This window comes from Arvicola amphibius, chromosome 1 (genome assembly GCF_903992535.2).
Source record: "Arvicola amphibius chromosome 1, mArvAmp1.2, whole genome shotgun sequence".
NCBI lineage: Eukaryota > Metazoa > Chordata > Mammalia > Rodentia > Cricetidae > Arvicola > Arvicola amphibius.
This window is the reverse complement of record NC_052047.1, coordinates 21,062,180-21,086,718: the sequence shown is the minus strand read 5'-3', so window position 1 is coordinate 21,086,718 and position 24,539 is coordinate 21,062,180. Positions and strand designations below refer to the sequence as shown.

The 24,539-nt window shown below is 33.6% G+C and overlaps 1 protein-coding gene across 1 annotated transcript in view; it reads right to left on the bottom strand.

Annotated features, from left to right (window-relative positions):
- Positions 1–24,539, bottom strand: part of Tecrl (trans-2,3-enoyl-CoA reductase like) — a 74,064-nt gene that overhangs the window by 35,287 nt on the left and 14,238 nt on the right. The window contains exons 3-4 of the mRNA XM_038315738.1: positions 6,135–6,179; positions 2,342–2,445 (exon numbers count right to left, since the gene is read on the bottom strand). Coding sequence (XP_038171666.1) covers positions 2,342–2,445; positions 6,135–6,179 — 149 coding nt within the window. The remainder of the gene's footprint in view (positions 1–2,341; positions 2,446–6,134; positions 6,180–24,539) is intronic.

Genomic DNA, 24,539 nt, shown 5'->3' with positions numbered 1-24,539 from the left:
ACAGCTGACCACTCAGAAGAAGAAGCTGACTATCTCCTATCACGGAGATAGGAAACTTAGTGCTATAAATACTTGAACACACAGATGAATGTGAAATAATGAGTTCAACTATAATTAGATTACAGTGTTTATGTAGTGAGAAATATGTTAAAATTTAGCCATTTGTCTAAGTCATTTAGTACGGAAGACATATTTCATTATTTGTTGACAACCAATATTAAAAAAATGCTATTCAAATCATTATTTGATTTTGTGATATCTAACAGTTTCTATTGACTCAAAATGGCTTATTCTAGGTAAACATTTTAATAGTTTATAAATATATATATGGGTAATGTGTGGTAAAATATTTCTATTGTACAATTTAGTGGATACAAAATGGGTGTGATTACAATGCACAGTTTCATTCAGAATTTTATAAAACTGATCCATTTAGAGCGAAAAAATGTCCAGGCTATTTCTGGAGCTTGGTTGGTCACTTATATGACTTTCCTCTCAAACAAGGTATAATTTTTTGGAACACTTATTAAAATGTTCTACTGTAGTGCTTTTCTTCCTTGCTTATTCCCTTCAGGCAGCTGGAAGTTTTTAATGAACTCTCGGCTAATGCCTCTCATCTTGACACAATCCTTGTAAACAAAATTTTCTTTTCATCGGGTTTGCTCAAAAGATTTTACAAGTTTTGAATCTTTGCAGATCAGATATTTTTATCTGAACTCTCTTTTTCAAAGTACACTTAAGCTTCATATTAAGTATGAAATGCTTTTTTATAAAAGACATGCATCATCAGTTTTACCTTAACATTCCTACGTTTCACAAGAATTAATACTATTTTAAATTAAATTTTAGTCTAATTTTTTAGTACTCAAAGGCTCCACAGTGCTATCTAAAACAACTTTTTAAAAATTTATTTATTATGTATACAACACTCTGCCTCCATGTATGCCCACATTCCAGAAGAGGGCACCAGATCTCATTACAGATGGCTGTGAGCCACAATGTGGTTGCTGGAAATTGAACTCAGCACCTCTGGAAGAGCAGTCATTGCTCTTAACCTCTGCGCAATCTCTTCAGCCCACCTTAAACAACTTTTTAATACAAACAAATAACTCTACTATAGAAGAATTCATTACATAATGCAGAAGGGAAATAGATCTTATGATTAAACTGGAAAGGTAACAAATATGGCAGTATTTTATTAAGAAGTATAAATATGAATTTCTGTCCCAGAGAAAGATTTTAATATATAAATGAATATGCATATTTATTATTTTTTAAAATATTAATTTGTTTATTTAAGGTATACATGTGTTTTGTCCATGTGTATGTTTATGCAATGTGGACATGTAGTGCTTGTGGAAGCCAGTAGAGGTTATTGGACTGAGAATTATGAAAAGTGAGGTGGGTGCTGAGAATCGAACCTGCAGCCTGTGCGTATGCGCAGAGCAATATCTCCAGTATCCGTATTTAATAATTGATTATATAAAGCATGTATTAAAAACTATTGCTTGATTAAATTTGATTTTAGTACCATCGAACAAAGTTGATTTGAATGAAAATGCTGAAATAAACACATTATAAATATAGATCATATTGTACTTCAAAACACAAATGTTCCTTTTTGAAAAGTATACCCGAAAGATGTCTATTGAGAAAAGAAAATAAAGACAGAGAAGGCCACATTCTCTGTAGATCATAGCAAGAATTACTTAACACGTTGCTGTTTTTTTTCACTAAAAGACCTATAGTGTTTACTCTTGCTGCTGAAACTTTTCTATTATTTGATTGCATCGATCATGAATAGCTCAACCTCTTGAAGGTGATTCAAGAATTTTCACCTTCATTTCCTTGGTGTATCCAGCTTGTTTCCACATCATTAAATTCAGATGAATCGATTCTGAGAACTACAATTGTTCTCAAAGATGGGGTGGGGAGAAATACGCCTAAAGAACTATCCAAAGCACAAAGAAGTCTTACGTCTTCATTATTGGCATTTTTGTTATAGGACCGCCTTTATATAAACTATTCTATCTACAGTTTCTAATTCCACTGAGAAGAATATTCCTGAAATATCTAGGCTTCTGGAAAAAGAAAAGCTGAAGCAATATCACTCAATAGACAAAGCATAAAATAAATAGATTCTTTTTTAAGTTGAATTCACATAAAAGCCACATTTATTTTCCTTCTTTAACTAGAAATGTCTAGTGTTTCAATCAATCCTTGGCCACTGATTTTATTATAACTGTAGTAGAATTCCTATTACTGCAAGGAAAAGGACCTTAAATATGAACATGAAATTAATAAAACAGGGAATATATACTAAACTACAATTGACACTTACTGTGGTCCAACTGACTTGTCGACCTAAGTCAGTAAAAAAGAGGGTGATAATCGAGGAAGCTGCAACACTTTGAATAGTGACATAGTCCTTCAAGAAAGGGCCACCTAAAATAAAGCAATGAGGAAGTAGTATTTAAATATAATTTCATGGTACAGTGACAAAGAGTTTCTTAATATGAACCTGGTGATGACTATTTGGGATTTGAATTATGCAGTCATTACATAGCAAATATGAACATTATAAGACATGAATCCTTCAATTTGAATAATTTGTGTACTAACTTTCCTCATCGACAAAGTTTTCAAAAAGGTTTTAATAAAAAATATTGACTGTTTTTAGATTTCATGAAAAGACGGAAGGAAGATGACACGAGAAATTTTCCACAAAAATTCAACTCGACAGTCACTCAGCTCCAGCTTTAGTGTGTCTGAAGCAGATAGTCCATGGAATATGTGCGTGTTTGTGTGTTGTATGCGTATGTGTATGTGAGTGTAATTGGAAGTTGCTCTAAGCATCATTTTTGCTAACTTATTATATAGCTACAATGAATATGGCATTAAAAAAATTTTGCAATCAAAATGATCAATACTACTATGACAGTGACAATAATGCTTAAGATCATAGAATATCTGTAAAATAAAAATTAAGATCTAGTTTATCTTTGAAAGTATGCTGAAAATTTTCTGACAGACATTTATTGGGTTCTTTAATAGGAGAATCAATTTATATTCTGCTATTATCTTTGAAAACTTCAAAGAGCAGCACTCTGAATTTTTTAGTTGTGTAATGTATTTCAAACAATACTAATTTTTGAAAATAATAAAAACAGTTGCATCATAAATCATACCAACCTCTGTGTGTGTGTGTGTGTGTGTGTGTGTGTGTAGGAGAGATGTTTATGTGCATCCTCCTGTGCATGTGTCGTTGGAAGACAGAAGTTGGCCCCAATATTTCCTTTCATTTTTCCATTTCTCTTCCTAATTCTAGCTTGTCCTCAAATTCTCAGGATGGTCCTGACATTACCACACTCAGCCAGTTCCTGGATTACGGGCACACGCCCTCAATCTGTCTATTGCTCCAGTGTTGAGGATACAAATTTGAATAACAAACTCTTTATTCTTGGAGCCATTTTTTCCAGCCCTAATCACTAATTCCACTCTCAAACTAAGGAATAAGAAGACCCGTCCATTGCCTTCTCAGAAAATTTCTTTATGTCAAAGAAGAGAAATTCAGAAAAATATAGAGAGTGAACATGCTTAGACAAAGCACCTGTCATCCCTGTGGATAATCTTTTGTCCATTTAAACCCATGCTTTTTCTGCCTAAGTAAACTCAACACAGACCGGTCTTCAGATAATTGTTCTGAACAATGGGCTAGATTCAGGAACATTTCCTACATCTAGGAGTTTGCCATAGATTTTATATGAAGGATGTGCACTATGCTTTTTTTGGTAGTTATGAAAATAAAAGCCATTTTTGCTCATGTTTCACCTTTTCAGTATGTCATTTCAGTGCCATTCAAAGAAATTTCAGTACACCAACCAGAACACTCTGAAACACAATAGCACAGATAAGGATAAAAAGAATATTTAACATTTTTATATGCCAAATTTATTATAATATTAGTTCTAATTACTGGCCATTCTAATTCCTGTGTCATTTTAAGTATGACTGTAGTGCTCCTCCATGACAATTGGTATCTCCAATATGACTCTGGGAAGCTAGGGTATTTTCCTGATTAATTTAGCTAAAAGAATATCTGAAGAGAGCTCTTGAAGTTCTAAACCTGGGCTTCAAAAGTTCTTGAACACGTGTTGTGGGATAATTGTCTGTATTCTGTCCACCTTTAATCCCAGCATTTGGGAGGCAGAGGCAGGAGGATCTCTGTGAGTTCAAGGCCAGCGTAGTTAGTCTAACGAGCTAGTTTCAGTTCAGCCAGAGCTGTTACACAGATAAAACTTGTATGGAAAAACCAAAAAAGGAAAGAAAAATCTTAAACGCCTCTTTGCTCAGCTCTCATACTCCCACTCCCATCTTGTGAGTAGCCTGTTTGTTCTACTAAAGAGGAGCAGATTACTTAGCTAACAATGGAGATGATACTATCTTGTGCGTGTTAGATCAACCATATGCTAAAGGGTGATTGCAGCTGAATGTGTGAGTCTAGCCAAGTTCAGCAAACTACAACCAGCTCAGAAGGATCACTGGGTAAAAAAAAAAGAATATAGAATTTTGTTTTAGTATTATTTTCTGTATGAAAAAGTTAATATTCTAATTTAACAATGAGATTGGTCAGTAATTAAATTATACTGCCAAATGTATTCTAGGAGCACTTCTCTGTAGTGATTGTGGTATTAGTTGTACTGGATTCATCTTTGCTCCTCCTATGGGAAGAGTTGTAACTACTATAGATTCATATATATCATGTTCCAATTTGGTAACTTAATCTAATTTCATACTTTAAAATCTTTGTAGAGTATTGGTTATGCAAAGGTGACCCAGCTATTACAAAAGCTGGCTTGTTTTCCAGAGGAACCAAGTTGGGTTCCACCACACATGCTGAGTAAGTCAAAACCATCTGCAATTCGAGCTCCAGGTGTTCCTATTCTCTCTTTTGGCTTCTACGGATCTCTGAGGACACATCACACATGACACACACAAGCACACACACACACACACACACACACACATTCACACAGATTCATAGATGCTGTTGACTTTTGCTATTGACTGTGGAAGATTATAAATGTTCCATAGAAAGATAAGTAGAAAAGTCGACTTCTCTTTGGATGATACACTGCTTACTTCAATGAATTAATTCACTCTCCAAAACAAACAGACAAAGAAGCAAAATCATCAGATTTCTATCCAAGCCTGTAGTAAATAGTTTCAATTTGCTCAAATCACTTTTAGGTCCTAACAACCAACGGAGAAAATAGGAAATGTCGTGGCCACCAGAAGATTTGTGCTGACAAACCCTTTAGTCCCTGGAGTATGACTTAAATGGGCATTGATGCCTGTTGCACTTTCACACAGTCTTTGTATTAGAGATTTGTTCAAATAATACAGCCATCTATTTTTGCACAAATTATAGACAGTGGAGGTACATAGAAAAAAGACAAACCTTTTGCTTTTTTGAAATCAGTGAGTAGGAATTTGCTTTGAAATTTGATTATGATACATTTCAGACTAAAATTACATGAAATCTAAAATGCAGTAGGTCCCTATACTTTCCTCATATGGTCTCCAGAAAAAAAGTATAGGAATTTGACTTGAATTTTAGTGATATTTGAGTGTAGTGATCATGACGATTAGCAAAGGAATAAAAAACTCAACTTAATTTTTAATTAATGTGTTTTAAGAGGTAACTCCTTAATAAGTGCTTCCCATAAATGCAATACTAATTTTTCTAAATTGCATTTGACACACCTTGCAAAAATCCAATTATGTGTTCTAGCTGCCAATAAACAGAAATTTTAAATGCGAGATCCAGTAGATGCAATGTTAATAATACTGGTTCTTAGGTAGGACACATAAATATACTTATCTGTTGAAATTCTGGTAATGTAAAATTTATTAGTGGATGTTGCATTTTCTTCAATTTCATTTTTTTCCTTTCTTTATCATAGAATTCTATTTATGGATTCAAAATAAGAATTAAAAATAATGTTCAAAGAAGAATGGAGAAGCACTGGAGTACTAGACTCAAATTATATGGTATTTACAGGCATAGGCTATGTAATAAATGTGAGGTCAGAAGACAGAGTCTAAACTACATAAGTTGAAATTTGTCTTACCATATTCTAGTTGCAGGCCAACTCGGGAAGGGTACCACTTTGGACCTGTACAGCGAAAAAAAATATCAATCATTAGCAAAAATAGAAACTTAGCTTGACGTTCTCAGGGAAGACAAGATTCCCACTGGAAAAGGCATAAAACACTCACTGGGTATCAAACACAGACACAGTGGTTCCCATTGGCAGGGTGCTGACCATCAGTGCTGAGAGTGCCTGGATGAAATGATGATTTGATAATGAATACTCAGGTTATGACCATGTATCAAACTTCATGGTCCCAGAGAGGAAAATATATTAAATAATGAATTCTCAAGTGAAATTTATGTATTTATTTAAAATAATGACTACTGAATTTATTGAAAATTCCACAAAATTTGACACCTCAAAATATTTTACCCATTTTATAAGTAATGTGCTGTCTCACAGTAATTACCACAGCGTTAGGTTCTCCATCAGAATGTATCTACAGAAGTAAAGTGCTCCATCCAAATTAGATACATGATTGACTTTTGTTGTGGGAGTCCCCTCTGTGTGCTGTGATTATTCTTAATGAATAAAGACACTGCCTTGGCCTGTTGCTAGAGAAGGACTTAGGTAGGTGGGGAGGACTGCACTGAATGCTGGGAGAAAGAAGGCAGAGTAGGAGAGATGCTGAAATTTTGCTGGTAGGCAACGACCTCAGGGTGAGACACAGTTAAATTAAGATGTAAGTGTTAACCAACAAGAAGTTAGAGCTAATCGGCCAAACAGTGTTTTAATTAATACAGTTTCTTGTGATTATTTCAGGTGTAAGCTACCCGGGCGGCCAGGAAGAACAAGCATTCCCCTCCTCCAACATACTTTGACTGTTGTGAATGCATTAATTATAGAAGGAATGTCAGTTTACGTGGTCTTTTGGGATAACCTACGGAAATGAGTAGAATAATATTTTCTTTACAGTAAGTACTGGACATTTTTATAACATATTGCAGTACTGAAAAAATGATTTTCAAAATTCAGTGATTATCCTATTTAATTAACTTAAATATCTTTTGGAGTAAATGCCAAGCAATTATCTCTTAACATCTAATAGTAAATCAATAAGTGTATTTTCAAGAAAATTTTATCATTATCATTTTCTGAAATAATACATTTTAATTATTGCTAACAACAAGAACTGAGGCAAATGGATTTTGACGTTCTTTTAAGAAAATAGCCTCAAATAATGACAGGGAAACTTATTAATAATTATGAAAGCTTGGTCTTTACTTTAAACTTGTTCACAGCTAGCTCTTATAACCTGCTTCTATTAATCAGCATTTTGCCACATGGATTTTTCTCTCTCTCCCCCTTTGTATAAGCGACTTTTGTACATTCTCATTTTCATGGGAGAAATATCTTAAGAAAGAATTCATTCAGACATTAAGGAAATGGAGGCTTACTCATAAACAAATCAAGGGATAGCAATTATTAAGATTACACATAAATACTGTCACATTTATTTCTTTTAGATAGTTTTCAGGTAAAGGAATCATTTTATTTCAGCTTATATATTAACTATTTTTCTTATTATTTCTACAATGATTTATAGTTTTGAATTGTATGCTAGTTTTGTTTATTAAAAATACTTTTAAATGATAAAAAGTAGTTTTCCTACCTTGCGACCTACATACAAATAAAATACAATGCAAGTAAACGCTACAGAAGACAGAAGTTTTAATTGAGCCTGTGAGGACACTTGATATTGAACCAAGTACAAGCCTTTGAGAATCCGCTTAGTTTTGACAGGCAGCAATTGACCCCCATGGTGGCTGTATATAAGCTGTCAGGTTCTGTCATTTAAATAATAGCCATTGAAAATATCACTTTCAATAGCAACCTATAATGCCACCTTGGGTAGAAATGCAAAATCAAAAATAAATGTTATAATTATTATTCTAAATATTTAGCCTATTTAGCCTTTCATTATGAATTAAATGATACATATTGGCCTGGAAAATGCAAAATATACATATAAATGAATTAATAACAATTATATACAATTGTTATTTACTTAGTATAAATATTTATTTATTAACATAATCAATATTTATTATATTATAATATAAAGAACTTTAAATGAATAAGGGTTCTTAGCCTGTTTTAACAACTTGAAGGTTAACAATTCAGAAGACAGATCATGGTGTCACAGGTAAATTATTCCTATAGTAGTCACCCAATGAAAATGATAACATCTTTTCAGCTTCAGCAATAAACTCGCCTTACACAGAAGCTATTGTACTCTGACCACAACTTAGAGTTCTTTCCTTACACTACTAAATAACACTGTGAATAAATTAAATGTTGCCATATATTTTATTACATTGCTTATCATCAACGATTCACTTGAAATGTGAAGTTATAATGTTATCAATATTCCTATGATATTATAACATCTTTTAAAGAGGTAATGCATGTGGGAAATCAAAATAGATAGACAAATAATACTACAAAATATTCAATTTATTTTGTTATTGTATCAGAAATAATATAGCCTAGAACACCATGTATCCAAAAACATAGAATAATTCAGAATTCACTACCAGAAAATGAGCAAAGTATGGAGAGCTACAAAGTTCTTAAATGGAGTTTGATTAGAAACATTTAAGACAAAACTGTGGGTCATAATAAAATGTGTCTTTTATACTTCAGAAAGATATAAAATTAATATAAATGTTAAAAATAAATAAGACTGGGATATTATTTAAACCCAATAGAAATATTTATTATAAATCTTTTCATTTTATAAAATGAACATAACTTAATGTACAGTAACTTTCTAGACTAAATCAAAATAATTGGAAATGTGATTGAAAACCCATCATGAGATTAACAGTTTCCAGGTGTGTTTCAAATAACATTCTAATTAATATTATTTTCCTAAGACAACTAAGCAAACTGAGAGCATGAAGCAAGCATGTGAGCAGAACACCAGCAGGCTAAAGAGAAAACATTTCCTGAAAACACGTTTTAACAGAGGTAGTGTGCTTGTATTAAATGAAATGTACATACATTCTGCACCTGTTTTTAGATTTCAGAAAGATAAAAATGAGGCCATTCATAGAAAATGTAAAACATGATAATTAGAGATGGTTTCACAGGCTGTTTCTGAAATGAAGCATGTGTTCATCTGAAAGAAAAAATGTTTTGAAATGAAAACCATGCCTAACCAACCCCTCAAAACTTTAAATAAACCTGGCATAATTTCACAAAATAGCTAGTAGGTTAATTGGAAGAAAGAATTTTTTTTCCGAGATGGAAAGCATGTTTTAAAATGTGAGTAGCAGCTATTAGGTTTTTTATCATTGATGTGAATTATGAGTTAATTTAAGTTGGAATAGTTTGTAAATAATACACCTAACTATCAGGCCAGACAGTTTATACTTAGTATAAGCTTTTGTGTGTTTCTTTGGTACTGAACAGCTGCAAAAATGAGACAGGACAGTCAACACTAAATTCTTCACAGGGTGTGGTAATTTGAATGTAATTAGGCAATAAGTGGAATCTTGTTGAGATAGAATAGAACTTGCACTTGTTTGGGGGAATTGGGACGTTTTTATTTTGGTTATGGGAACAGTGGAATGCTTTCAGCATTGTGTACTGGACCATACTAGTAGGAGCGTGGAAGACAGAGGTGCTAAGAGTTATTTAAACAATGGTGGGCTTACTAAAGTGGTTTCAGAGGATACGAATTTAGTATGCTTCCTAGGGATCACTCTTGTGATATTTTGGTGAAGAAATCAGTTGCCTTTTGACCTTGTCGGAAGAGTTTGCCTGAGGCTAAAGAGCAGAAGTATAAACTAAACCCATTGACAGAAAAAAATCCTGAAATGGCCCATTATAGACTCTGTCCTGTGGATATTATTGGAAATGCTAATGAAAATTTATAAGGAAAAGGAGTAAGCTGAGCAAGGTAAATTAAAAAATGAACATTTTGAGGATAAAAAGGGCAGTAGGAAGTGGAATGGAGCAAAGTCCTGTGTTCAAAGAGATCAACAAATAAAGAAATGGGATAAGGGGAGTCTTGACCTCAAAGCAAGATCCTACCCAGATAAGTTTTCAACCTGTGAAAAGGAACTAAAGCAAGACCTAGAACCAGGGGTTGTGGAGCTTACTTTACATAGCAGTACTCGGAAGGTAGAGGCTGATGGATCTCTGAGTTTGAGCACAGTCTGGTCTACAGAGCAAGTTTCAGGACAGCTAAACTTAGGCAGTGTAAAGGACAGGAAACTGATGGAGATGTATTTGAATGAAGGAGATAGTTCCAGCCCCAGTAAGAAGCAATACTTGGCAGCTTTGGCCAATTGATTCTGGTTTTGGAATTTAAGATAGAAGAAATGAGTTATGGAATTTGCCTAGATGTCTGAAGTAAGCCACTGAGGTCTGTCATGTGTCAGGGGTGTCTGTGGTTGGATGCTCAGTAAAAAGGCCATTGGCTGAAGCTGTGAAGTTAAATACAGGATTGCTTTGGAGAACCCAAGATGTTAGCAATGCCAGACTTGTGGAATACCTGGCAAGGAGAGCTGCTAACAGGGCAGGGAACAAGTCCAAAAGAAAGAAGTGTGTTGTAGTCAACAGAGCTGAACATATTTGAATATCTGAAGAGCATTTAGACATCACACATGAAGATGCAGAGTTGAGTTTGCCAGCTGGTTTTCAGTCTTGCATTGGTACTGTATTTCCTCACTATTCCCTCTTCCCTACATTTTGGGATGGTAATACATTTCCTCTACTATTATGTGTGTTGGAAATATGTTTTTCTTTAATATTTATTTTACGGGGGATTACAGTTAAGACATTGCAAGAATCCCAGAAGAGACATTGAACTTTGAAACATTATTGAGACTGTGATAGACTGGGGGAACTTGTGAAGTTGGACTATATTTATTTTGCCTTTGATATTATTACAACTTTATGGTGGCCAGTGAGTGGAATGCAGTAGTTTGAATGTAAATGGTCCACGTAATCTCACAGGAAGTGATACAATTACTTGATGTGACTTTGTTGGAGTGGGTATGGCCTTTGTTGGAGGAAGCGTGTCACTGTGGTGGTGGCCTTTGAAGTGTCCTCTGCTCAGGATAATGCCCATTGTGTCAGTCAATATCTTGTTGCCTGCAAGACTTGGACTTGCTGCCCAGCATCACATCTTCCTGCATGCCACCAGGTTCCTTGCCATGATGACAATGTACTGAACTTCTGAACTTCCAGGATTTCAGGAAGACATTCAGAGTTTTAGTAGTAGATGTGGTACAGTATGTATGAATTTGTGAGAAAGAGAAACCATTTTATCTCCTCCCAACAACAACTAAAATTATTTCATGCAAATCAGCATCAATAAAACAGAAATAATTTTGCTGACCAAGATAAAAGATATAAAGGCTAGAAATGTTGATATTACAATGCTCAAGTCAGAAAGAGAATAGCATCGCACTGCATAATCAGTATCACAGATCAGGGTGTCTTCAGAAAAGTGGGGGTGTGGCTTAAGTACGTAAAAAATACAAAACCTTAAAGCTATATAAACAAAGACTTGGAATTACAAAATAGGGTAACTTTCAGAAAAAAATAAGACAACTCCAAATCTCAAATGTATTTCATTTCTACAAGCATTTTGAGAAATTGTTCTCCTGCTCCTGTCTTTACTAAGATTGATCTCTCTTTCTAAAATTTTGTACTATATTAAATTTTATCTGACTTTGCATTTTCATAAACAAGCTTATTCCCCATGGTTACAATTCTATTTTATATCATCACATTAATTAATAATCTTAATTCTTACTCCTCAAATAGTCCTCTCTCTGGGTTCAAGATAAATTTACAGTAGGTTGATTGACCTGGGTTCTGTTAGAAAGCAGACTGGGAAAGTCCTAAGGAGCCAGAAAGAACAATCAAGCAAGCACCACTATTCCGTGGCCTCTGAATCAGTTCTTGAATCCAGGTTCCTCTCTTAAGTTCCTGTCGTAACTCCCCTGGACAAAGACTGATGTCAAAGTCCATTCTGTGCACTATAAATATATATTATCCCCACTGGTTAATAAAGAAGCTACTTTGGCCAATGGCAGGGCAGAATAGAGCTAGACAGGGAAACTAAACTGAATTCAAGGAGAAAGAAGGCAGAGTCGAGCAGATGCCATCTAGCTGCCAAAGGAGAAAGATGACAGAAACTTTCCAGTAAGTCACAGCCTCGTGGCAATACATAGATTAATAGAAATGGGTGAATTTAAGATATAAGAGCTAGATACATATATGCCTAAATTATTGGTCAGTGTTGCAATTAATATAGTTTTTTGTGATTATTCAGGTCTGGGTCATCTGGAAACCAAAGAATAGTCTCTGTTTACAAATGGTGCCCATCCTTGGACATGGATCCACATTAGACGTATAAAAGCTTTTAAAAATGAGTGCTTAGAGACCTATAGAAAATGGAAGCCAAGCACAGCTTCTTGGCAGGCTCATATTTTCGGATTGGCTCTGTTTGCTGGCAGCAAGCAGAATTGCAGCTTCTTTAAGAGAAGCTATTTCCTAATTCAGAGTTAACAGCAAAAATGCACTGCTCCTTTAAGAGAGAACTTCCTGGATTATGGTGGTTGCAGAAATGGCTCTGGCTCTTTCAGGAGTTCCTGTTATGGAATATTTGAATTGAGTTTATGGGGAGTGTGCTGCAAGTTACATGGTGGTAATATGGGCCAATTGTTTCCAGGAGTTGGGGAGGTAAACATAGCTTCCAGAGTTGACAGTAAAGAGACCTCTGCCATGTTGGAAAATCAAGCAGGGTGGAACCAACAGCCAAAGCGACTTTCTGGTACAAGACTCACCCTAAAATAGTTTACAATAGTGATCAAGAAAGGATGATAGACACACAGTAGGACAAATTCAGACATAAAAGTCCTCTAAATGAGTCACAGTGTGCTTAAGAAACATATATAGGCTTAAGAAAAATTAGAAAATGGGTATAAGCAATTATAGAAGGAAATAGTTTGAAAAAAATTAAACAAAGTTTTTAAAGAGACAGTAAAAGTAATATAAAAGAGTACAGACAGGCATAGATTAAAGGAATAAAGGTAATAAAATAAATATTAAAAAGTACTAGTAGCCGGGTGGTGGTGGTGCACGCCTTTAATCCCAGCACTCAGGTAGCAGAGGCGGGGGGATCTCTGTGAATTTGAGGTCATCCCGGCCTACAAGAGTCAGTTCCAGGACAGGCTCCAAAGTTACAGAGAAAACCTGTCTCGAAAAACAACAAAAAAAGTAATAGCAAAAATAAAAATAATCCACATAAAGATGGAATATACACAAGAGTCTAGATTATGCATATTATTGTTTTTTTTTTAAATTTTGGACTGCAGAGAGACATTTGATTCTGGGGGCTGCTAAGCTAAACCAATATATGTATGTATGTATGTATTTATGTATGTATGTATGTATGTATGTAAAAAAGGTATTCTGACCTCAAAACTTGAGTCTAAGAAAATATTATTTGAGAAAGAGTTTCTGCTTTTGTTTATACAGAACTTGTTAGTTCCTTCCAAGCTAATGTGATTTGACAGAACAAGACATCCTTGAAAGGTCTCCATGAACCTTAAAAGTACTTTGCCCAACAGACAGTAAGAAGCATTTTGAAGAAAACTGCGCCTAAATTCCCAAAATGATCATTTATAAATGTTTGTTTTCATTTAAAGGGGGTATATGATACAGAAATTCATATTTTACATTGAAATGCACTTTGAGATATTGACAGAAATTTAAGGTCAATTTTGTTATATGTTTATTTCTACTCATGTTTAAGATATTATGTTTATAAAGCTCATTTAAAATATAATGTATAATTAAAAATTACAAATTATTAGTCACTTATAATTGTCAAACTTTTAGTCATGTAAGTTAGGTTTTCTAGATATATAGAGATATATTTTAGTTAGATAATCTTCAACACTTCAAAGACCTATAGAATATAGCATTTAAACTGTTTGAAGATCTTAGAATTTTCTCAACAATGTCTCCTTCTGGCAGCACCAATTTCTTCAGAGAAGTTGATGGGCATTGAAGAAACTAGTTATGAAATTTGCCTTCAATGTGACAAGGCTAGCCATCAAGCTTAGCAACAGATTTGTGCATATGGTATTGAGGAATAAAGCCAGAGACCTCAGAATGCAGTTATTTTTACCATCACCATATGTTATTTTTCTTTTTCCTCTTTTTGTTTTGTTTTTGATTTTCAAGATAGGGTTTCTCTGTAACTCTGGAGCCTGTCCTAGAACTAGCTCTTGTAGACCAGGCTGACCTTTAACTCATAGAGATCTCCCTGCCTCTGCCTCTTAAGTGCTGGGATTATAGGCTTGCACCACCATCTATGAAGATGCTTGTTGTCCATTTCTCTTTACTACTGTAATACATCAAACTTCTGTGAGAACAAGTTCCATAATTTGATCCTGACTCTCTCTCTCTCTCTCATATATATATATATATATATATATATATATATATATGTGTGTGTGTGTGTGTGTGTGTGTGTGTGTGTGTGTGTGTGTGTGTGGTTACAAGTTCACACACACATGAACAAACACACATGAACACATACACACACACAAGCAATTCAATTAAGCTTTCAGCAATTCAAATATTTAACAACAAAGATGTTTTATTTTCTTTTAGATGTTGTTAATATATTTCCTTGTCACAAATGACTCAGTAATTATGCTTCTAGCTCTAACAATATACTTTTTTTTTTACAGAATTTCCTTTGATGATTGTTGCTAAAGAATGTTGTAAAGAGATTATAGTTGACTGTAATTCTTATAGATGTTCAGAAAACAAAGAAAGTTAACAAAATGTCATGTCATAAGAAAATGTTTTATACTTCCATTCTAAAGTGTTTTGGAGATTTGTTTCTCAAATTTGCAGTTAAAAAAATTTTAAAAAAAGGTTTACCATTTCACACAGAAAAACTCACACATTTGAGAGAGGAAATACCAATCTCTGCACAGAGTGTGCTATAAAAATTCATTTGTCCTTTGTATGGATAAGTGAAATGCAAATCAACTAGATGATCCAAGTTGTTGATAGCTATAACTATCAACTTTTGCTATTAAGAAGAATGCAAGAGTCAAAATATAAAAAAGCATATATAGAGAAACATATTAGAGTCAACAACCTACCTATACACTGCACTATACATCTATACATAATTTATATTAATATGACAAAGGCTTACTTTAAATTTACATTTTAATATTATATAACAGTATAACTTTACAGATGATTTGTTCTAATTTTGATATAAGACTTTGAAATCTGAAATTACTTTTCAATGTGAAAAAATCTGTACTCATAAAATAATTTAATGTATAATATTTTTGTATCAACTGGAGCCCCCATCACACACAAAATTCAGTCAGGTGAGCCAGTCAAGAAACTCAGGAGTTCAAAGTCACCTTCAATTATCTAGATAGATGAAGTTCAACCTAGTATAAGGAAAACTCATAAAAACAACCCCTTCAAACACACACACACACACACACACACACACACACACACACACACCCTACCACACAGAAAAGCCAGAAGAAACTTCTGATTGGGTAAAAGCCTGAGGTAAAAGACTGCATTCTTCCTTACCAGTCAAATACAGTGAAAAAGGTGCTGACAGTTTCAAGGTTTTTTTTAAGCACATGTTACTTTAAACCTATTGACATTGAGGCTTGAATACAGATATAAAACACTAATATAAACAGCACTGAGCAAAGAGCAATTATTCTGAAAAATCAAAGGAAAGGAACATTGGAACTGCAAAACGCCCACAAAGGAATTCAACTTAATTCTTTTCATTGTCTTGAAAATTAGCTGTTGATATTTCCTACATGAAATCAGTGTGCAACAAGCAATTTTTAATTGGGTGAGATGAAGGTTGGCTGAACTGAGCAAACATTAAGTGACACTAATAAAGCCTACGAGATTCTCCAAGCAACCAGTAAATCCCAGATGAGATCTTTGCAAGTTGAAAAAGGAAACTAGCTCTCAGACCTGTTTAGGCTGGCACAATTCACACTGCAGAAGGCCTACATAGAACATTAAGGCAGAATAAAGAAAAACTCTCTGCTCTAACTTGCACAGCAGTCTTGAATCTCAAGCTATACACTCTTGTTGTTTTCAAAGGATGCATGTCAGCACATACGAAGACATTGAGGGTGATGTTTCCACTACTTCAGCTTTAGTCATTCCAATCTAATGTCTGCAGATGGAAGGTAACAGATAATAAAAATTTTCAAATTAAAATATCACCTGAACAAATCCCTTTAGACCAATCTCTATCTTTGTCTCTCTTGATCTATCTTAGCAGTTGTACATATGTAGATATCTATCTACATATGTAGTTATACATATGTAGGTATCACCAGTTACATGAAGAGTAAGAATAATAGTACATGTATTATGTGACTCTCTAAGTTGACTGGCGGTCGTAGAAAGAAAATCCCTGCAAGTCATGGAAATATTGTTAAAGCTTCTCAACAGTTCTGATGAACCTAATACTAATTGGGTGTATTGCTAAATCAGATAAACTTCAACTTCCTTCCATTTTCTTTTTCTCAAATACAGTATCATTCTTTACTACGAGCCATCTCGCAGACTCAGAAGACAGTGCTACAGATCGTTGCCCCATATAAAGTGACCCGTGCTCTAGGTGGCTAGAGAACAGTTGGAGTTGTCTGCCATGCTACCTGCACTCATAACACTTCAGTCTGGACACCCTGGGTAGTCACAGCTGATCGTTTGCAGCTGATGTTCTACTTTTATTATCGTATCAATGGTTTTTTTCTGATGAAGAATCTCCACACATGGCTGTTGTTCCATATACTAAGTGTCAGTGTATAACAGCACTTGCTTCTATTAACCAGTCAGTCTCCAGGCAGAATAACAGCCAATTAACCAGAATATTCATAATTTATTCCCCCACAATGTTCCTTTTGAGAGCTATCTCTCCTGAACAGTTTCTTTTGCTTGGAAAACCTAATTGACCTTGAATCCTCTTCTGTCCACTCAATCCTGCTCAGTCTCTGCCTGGAGTATATTCCTTGATAATCAATCAGGTGTAAAATAACTTTAAAGTTCAACACAATACAAAGGCCTGCAGTTCAGGCATACATTTTGACAGTCATGGTTTGGAAAAGTCTTACAAAAACATCTTTTTCAGAAAGATGTTACCTCCATTCTTCCTCTCATTCCAACAGAGAGGCTACAGCAGCAATCTCATATCCTGAGATAGAACAAGAATCTGTGATATGTATCAAGTAGTTCACACTTCTGCAAATAGTTCTTGACCCTATCCTCGAAGGCTACTCAGTCTTTCCTAGAGGCTATAAGCTTCAGAATGTGACCAGATACTTATATAACATCTGTATTCAGGAACAATGCAAAGCAATGTCAAACTGGGCCCATAAAATTCACATTCTTGTATTTTCCTTACTTCCATCCTTTTGATATGTAGAATAATAAAGTTAGAATGTTTTTCTTTGTTTGTTTATAACATTGTTTGTTTCCTTTCACAATTGCAAAAAGGAGGTTTTGGATCTTTGTCACATTGCTATGCCATGAATTGGGTCATATATTGTCTCTTTAGTGTTAGTCCTCTGGTTAAACACACAAAAAAATGTGGTATGATTATGTCTATCCAAGCAGTTTTACAGTGCCTTCATACTTCAAAATGACTCTGCATAAGTCATCTATGAGAACACTTATGTTATTTGTAAACAATACTCAGTAATAAAACTAAGAAGGTAAAATTTCTTACAATGAAAATTTTGTAAATCTTTAAAAGAAACCAAAGAAGCTATTAAAGATACTATATGATTGATAATAATCCTGAATGGTGAGAGTCAAGGTTGTAAAAACATAATAATACTAAAGTAAAACTATAGAATCAATGTAATCTTTATAAAATTCCAATGAAATCATTCATAAAGTTACCAAAAACCAGTCCTACACACACACACACACACACACACATACAGAGAGAGAGAGAGACAGAGACAAAGAGAGACAGAGAGAGACAGAGGGTGTATTTGAAAGAGAGAAAACAATTCTGAGCAGAAAATAGACAGAGACATGAAAATACCTAAACTACACTAGGTAACCATAATGATCAGGATATCATAATGCTGACACAAAACAGTTTGACAAGCCAATGGAATAGAAGAAAGCACAGACAGAGATGAATCCTTTCAACTACAGAAATCTAAGGTTTGACAAGTTGTCAAAGTATGCATTTGAGATCATAGATCATTTTCTGGTAGTGGTACTCGCAATAAAGCATATACATGTTAAAAAGGTTAAAAGTAGACCCATTTCTCTCATTGTGCACAAAATATCAGTTCAAGTGGGTCAGAGAACTTAATTTAGAGCAAGGAGCAGCATAACTGCTGAAAAATACATAGAGGAGACACTTTAAGACCAAGTTGTAGTCAAAGCAAAATATTAATAGATTACAATAGCATAGGATATGATCCCAAAAACTGATGAAGTATAATATATGAAATAAAAACTTCTTTATGGAAAAGAAACCATCAACAACATAAGCAGACAGCATATAGAATGGACAAAATTCATTGCCTTCAGACAAAGAGGAAATATCTATATCATTTGAAGAGCTGAAAACATTAATCACCAAAGAACAATGCTGCCAAGCAATAAATGAACACATGAAAAAATAGACAGTTGTCAGAAAGAACTACACGTGATAATAACACAGTCAGGAGTGGTTTTCATACGTTACTCAGGAGGTAGAGACAGGTAGATCTTGTGAGTTAGAGTTCAGTATGATATTTATACTGACTTCAAGGACAACCAGGGTACACATTTAGAATGTGGCTAAAAATAAATCTAAAATAAAGTGTTATACAAAACTAGAAAGAGAAATGCAAATTATGGTAAATTAAAATTACTTTGAGATTTCCTCTCATTACAGTGATAACAGTCACTATAAAGAAAACAGTAGTGAAAAAAATGAATAAAAAATAGGAGTAAAGACAAATCCTCACAGAGATGGATGGAGATTAGACTACAGCCTCTATAAAAATTACCTGAAATTCTAAAAACAATAAAAGAGAATTACCTTATTATACACTTATACTATTATTGGACATAAAGTCAAAGAATGCCACATTCTACTACAAAGATAAATACATGTCCATATTTATTACATATTTATCACACTTTTCAATTCACAATAGTAAAGGAATAAACTCAGCCTGATGCCAGTCAACAGATAATGGATATACAAATGTGACTGATACATTCAATGGGATATTTTGAGCTATAAAAACATAATCCCGCAGAAAAAGAATAGATGTAACTGTACACAGGACTTTAAGCAAATTAAATATTTCAGTTACTTCTCTGTTGCTCTTATCAACAGCATGACGAAAATTAACATATGGCAGAAAGAGTTTAACTTCTGTTTCCAGAGGGAAAAGAGTTCTTCATGGGGGGAGACAGTGTACCAAGTAGGAGACATAGGGATAGGAGTGAGAAGTTGAGAGACCACACCCTTAACCTTAATCTTGAAGCAGAGAAGTTAACAGGCAAAAAAAAAAAAAGTGTAATTAAGAATTTAGAGAAAGATTAAGAAAATTTACTCTTAACCATTCAGTACATTAGATAGATCACAATTTTCTTTTTGGAAATGGAAAGATTCTTTTAAAGTGCGTTTGCCTACAATTACACAGTTTGCAAGCAAAAACAAAGAAGAGGAGAAATGGAAAATTTTCTAGTGCCATTTGTAGCTGTCTGTCCATTAGTAAATCATAAAGTATTTAAAAGTTATTTACTGACGCTTGCTCATTAGCTGACTCCAGAAAAACCTGATATTATTATATAGTGATGGAACGCCATAGACAGCTGACAAGCATAATGGCTGCATCTCCCTCTAATTTAAGAAAGCAAATGTGTAGCTGAAGAAGAGGAATACAGAACAAATGTTCCAGTGTTTGCTTCTTAATTTTAGACTTCTCCACACCACACATGTATAATGTTACTATTTTTATCTTTGAACATTCAAAAGGCATGTGAAGACTTTAAGAAAGAAAATCTGAAAGCGACTGACGTTATCTGAATGGCAATTATGAATTACATTGACATAAAGTGTATTTTATTATGTTAGATGAGCTCATGCGTGTCCATTCTCTCACAAGCACAAACCCCACAGCAAGCCTGCCTGTGTGTTTATGCAGAAACTTTAGTATCAGAGCAAAAGGCAATTTCTATTTTCCATGTTGCTTTTTGTCAAGGACAAATGACAGCATGATCACCAGGAATAGTATAATTTGTTTCAGAAATTTGTTTGTAAAGCACAAGTCTTTATATATTGAACTTGTGTTTTTGAATAACCAGGCCTAAGCATGTGAAAATAAGGGTGAATAATGCATGATTTTTTTTCAGAAGCTGAAATATGTATGTGAGGAATGTGGATAAATGAAGACATCACAGCAAAATAATGTGAGGAGCATTTGGAGAGCAGCGTTTGCTACGACGCATCCATAACAGCAAGAGAGTTAAAATAACAGAGTATGAGAACAGCATTGGGCATTTGTAACACATACACATATACACACACCAAAATAAAACCACGAAGATGGTGTTAAAAAGAAAAGGGAATAAACAGTATGTAATAATAGACGTGGAAGTGAGAAAATACACCTGTCTATTATAAAAGTGGGAATTTCGCTTTTCAGAAGTGAAGCAGTGAGAAGAATCGGGACAAGCAAAAAAATCAAAATTAGTAAATACCCTGTAAATTTGACATAGAATATTAGAGATAATTTTTCATTATGACCACAATATCAAGAGTGACTAGCTGAATTTAATCACTAATTAAGCAAGTAGAAATTAAATGAAAGATTACTAATAAGCTTAAAATTGAACACGGTAAACAGAGCTTACTACAATAAGCATATAAAATAATGAGATGGTAGCAGAAAATTTAGAAAACTGGGTATATTTCATTTTTCAATTATTTTGAGTCATGGTAAATTTTATATCCTGAATCTGGAAAGCCCACAAAGACAAAAATGAGGAATCAGAAAATAAAATACCAAAGATGAGAAAGAAAGAACATAATCTTAAAATTAGTCTAGTAGAGTTAATCTACTAAATATCATAATCATAATCACCATCAGGAAAATACAAACCAAAATTACATTCAGATTCTGTCTCATCCTGACCAAAATTAAGTTCAACAAGAATACAAATTCTACCACTGTGTAAGAAGAAACAAAACTTTATGTCCTATTTATGTTATAGATAGATAGACAGACAGAAACATACATACATACATACATACATACATACATACATATATGGAAAGAGAGAGAGCAACAGTCATAACAACCACATACACCATTTATGCATGCTTACTCCAAAGGGTAAAGAGTGTCCTGCACATACACATTTATTGTGACTTTATTCCCAATAACCAAGTAGTGGAATTACTCTAGATTCTCATTGAGCATCACACCAATGAAGAAAATGTGATACATACACACTGAAATTTTACTTGGCAAAACATAATATGAAATTTGCAGAAAACGAATGGAATTAAGGATCATTATATTTGTGAAATAAGTCAATCTCAGAAGCATAAATGTTATGTGTGCTGTTTAATATATGTATGTGAGAGAAAGAGAGAGGGGCGGGGTGATAAGGAGGAAGGGTATGGTTGGGAGGGAGGGAAGGAGAAAGGAAGGGAAAGAGGAAGAGATGGAAGGAGGAAGGGGGGAAAGAAAGAGGGAGGGAAGAAAAGGAAAAAAACTAAAAGAGGACTGTCTTTGGAACCGCCAACGGCACGATAGTGATACCAAGATTTATTATTAACAATGAAAGCTTGGCATTCAGCATAAGTTTGTGTCTGTCTAGCTCTTATAACTCAAATTAACCTGCTTCTATTAATCTACATTTTGCTGTGTGGTTCTTTAATATTCTTTCATTCTGTATGTCCAACTCTCTCTGTATCTTCCTGGCATTTTTCAAGCACCTAGATTCTTTCTTTAAAGATTTATTTATGCATTACAAATACAGTGTTCTACCTGCACATATGCCTTGCTGCCAGGACCCCTGGAAGAACAGCCTGTGCGTTTAACCTCTGGGCCATCTGCCCTGTCCTAGCACTTCGATTAGGTCCGAATTCTCTCTGCCTGGAAGTTTCCCCCATAACCTCTCCTACATAGTATGGCCATTCGGCTTTTAATTAAACCAATGACAATGATACATCTTCACATAGTGTAAACAGGTGTCCCACAAGAGACACTTAGTGATGGAAAAAGTAGGAGTGAAATAAATACTAACAGAGAAATAATTATTGTTTTAAAAGTATACTATATGAGTGTTTAGAGATATTATAATGAAAATCTGTTGCGCAGTAAACATTGTAATGAGTTAAGATTAAAAAAAGAATAAAGAATTTTTCCTTTTAGAAACATCATTTCCTGTGAGGAATAGTTTATTTATTCATTTGCTTATTTATGACATTAATAATTTGAATTTTAAACTCCAAGGCCTGAAGGCATGATAAGAAGTTAATTTAGTATCAGAATATAAATTTTGTAAGCTGTGAAGTTAGTGGATTGGCATGCATAAAATTATTTTCTATTATATATTTAATTAAGGAAGTATGTATAATATCTATTTTAAATTATGAGCGTAAAATCATAAATCAATCAATAAATAACTTTTTTGTCTTATGACTTCAAAAATCATCACAGATGAACCATGTAAATAACATTTTAATATGTTTTAATTTTTGAAAACATATTAAACTTAACACAGCATTGAAATGGTTCCTTAATATTTTTCTTTTATAATAAAACAATTTATAAAACTGAAAACAGTCAAAATTTTATAATATAGTACAAATAAAAATGTAGAAAATAGTTTTCAATATTTAAATAAAAAGCACTGTATAAATAAAGGTTTTTTATTGTTTAGTATAATATATTGTAATATAACGTGCTAAATATTAGAACTATGAGTGTGAAAAATTAACAGCTGTTCATAAAACTCAAATCTTATTAAATATGATCACACTTTTGACAGTTGGGTATTTTGCAAATACTGTACAAATTCTTCTTATTTTTAAGTCACTTTCAAATGTCTTCTTCCTTAATTACTATACTTCCTCCTGTCTGAACTTCTGACATTTTAAAGTTCAGTATTCCAATTATGGTTTAATGTGACATGTGCTTTCTGCTAAGATTGTACTACCTCTAAATAAATGTACATTGAGTAGAAATAACCCAGAAATACTATGTGAATAACAAGGGTAATTATTTGCATAGATTATATAATTAGATAAAAAAATTAATTTTTCTCTGCTTTCTTACAATATAGCTCAGTGTGGCTTAGAAAAGAGTCACAAGTTCATTAACCTTACAGGCAGGGTTTAAAGGCATGTACTGTCACATCTGATATTGAAAAAATTTTATGGTTTAAAAGATAAATTCTTAAGAAATTTTGTATTTTACAAAAACATTAGCACACAATGACAGAGACTTTCACTCTCAAGATAGTGCTAGAACAATGAATCCCGGAAAGCTATGGGAACACCCCTTACTTTGTTCTCGGATCTTGGTGGAATGCCCTATCCACTCCTTTCAAAATATTCAAACCTAATGTCTATGAGGCAAAACATCAGAGCTTGCCTTCCCAAAGCAATTTAGATGGTAAAGAGTTTTTCAATAATTTGTTACTCATTGTATATGCTTCTCAGCAACACATTATAAGGAAATTCCCCCAAACATCTTTGCATATTTTGGCTGTATTAACTAATTGTTGTTTCTTATTACATATTTTGTTCCTTAAAATGCATAGTCAATATTCTTTATGGGTCTTTTTCTACATATGATGTTACTGCTTACATGGCACTTTGCTGCTCCTTACATTGCTACATAGCCATACCATAGAATGATTATATATGAATCTGTATATTAATAAATATTTTCTATTTTTCCTAAAATAATTATCTATTGGTTTTTACCCTCAAATTTCATTTAATAGCTCAACATAATAAATTATAAATTAAAATATTTTCCCAACTCACATGATTCTCTTGAGTAAAAAATGACTAAAAATACATCTTAAACATTAATACAAGGACAGAAATCTAATGAAATATATTAAACCACGAGGCATTATATTAAACATCAAGTTGGATTTTTCTTGGAATACAGTTTAGTGGCTAAACACATGGCTCCTGATCATGTGGAATAAAGCTTCTTCCTTAGTACTGACGAAAAGCTGCTGAATATTAAAACAACAATAAGCATGTCAAGTGAGAGAATTATTTTATTCAAGAATTACTAAGTACAGAATTATTAATGATATCTGTTTCAAAACATAACTTCC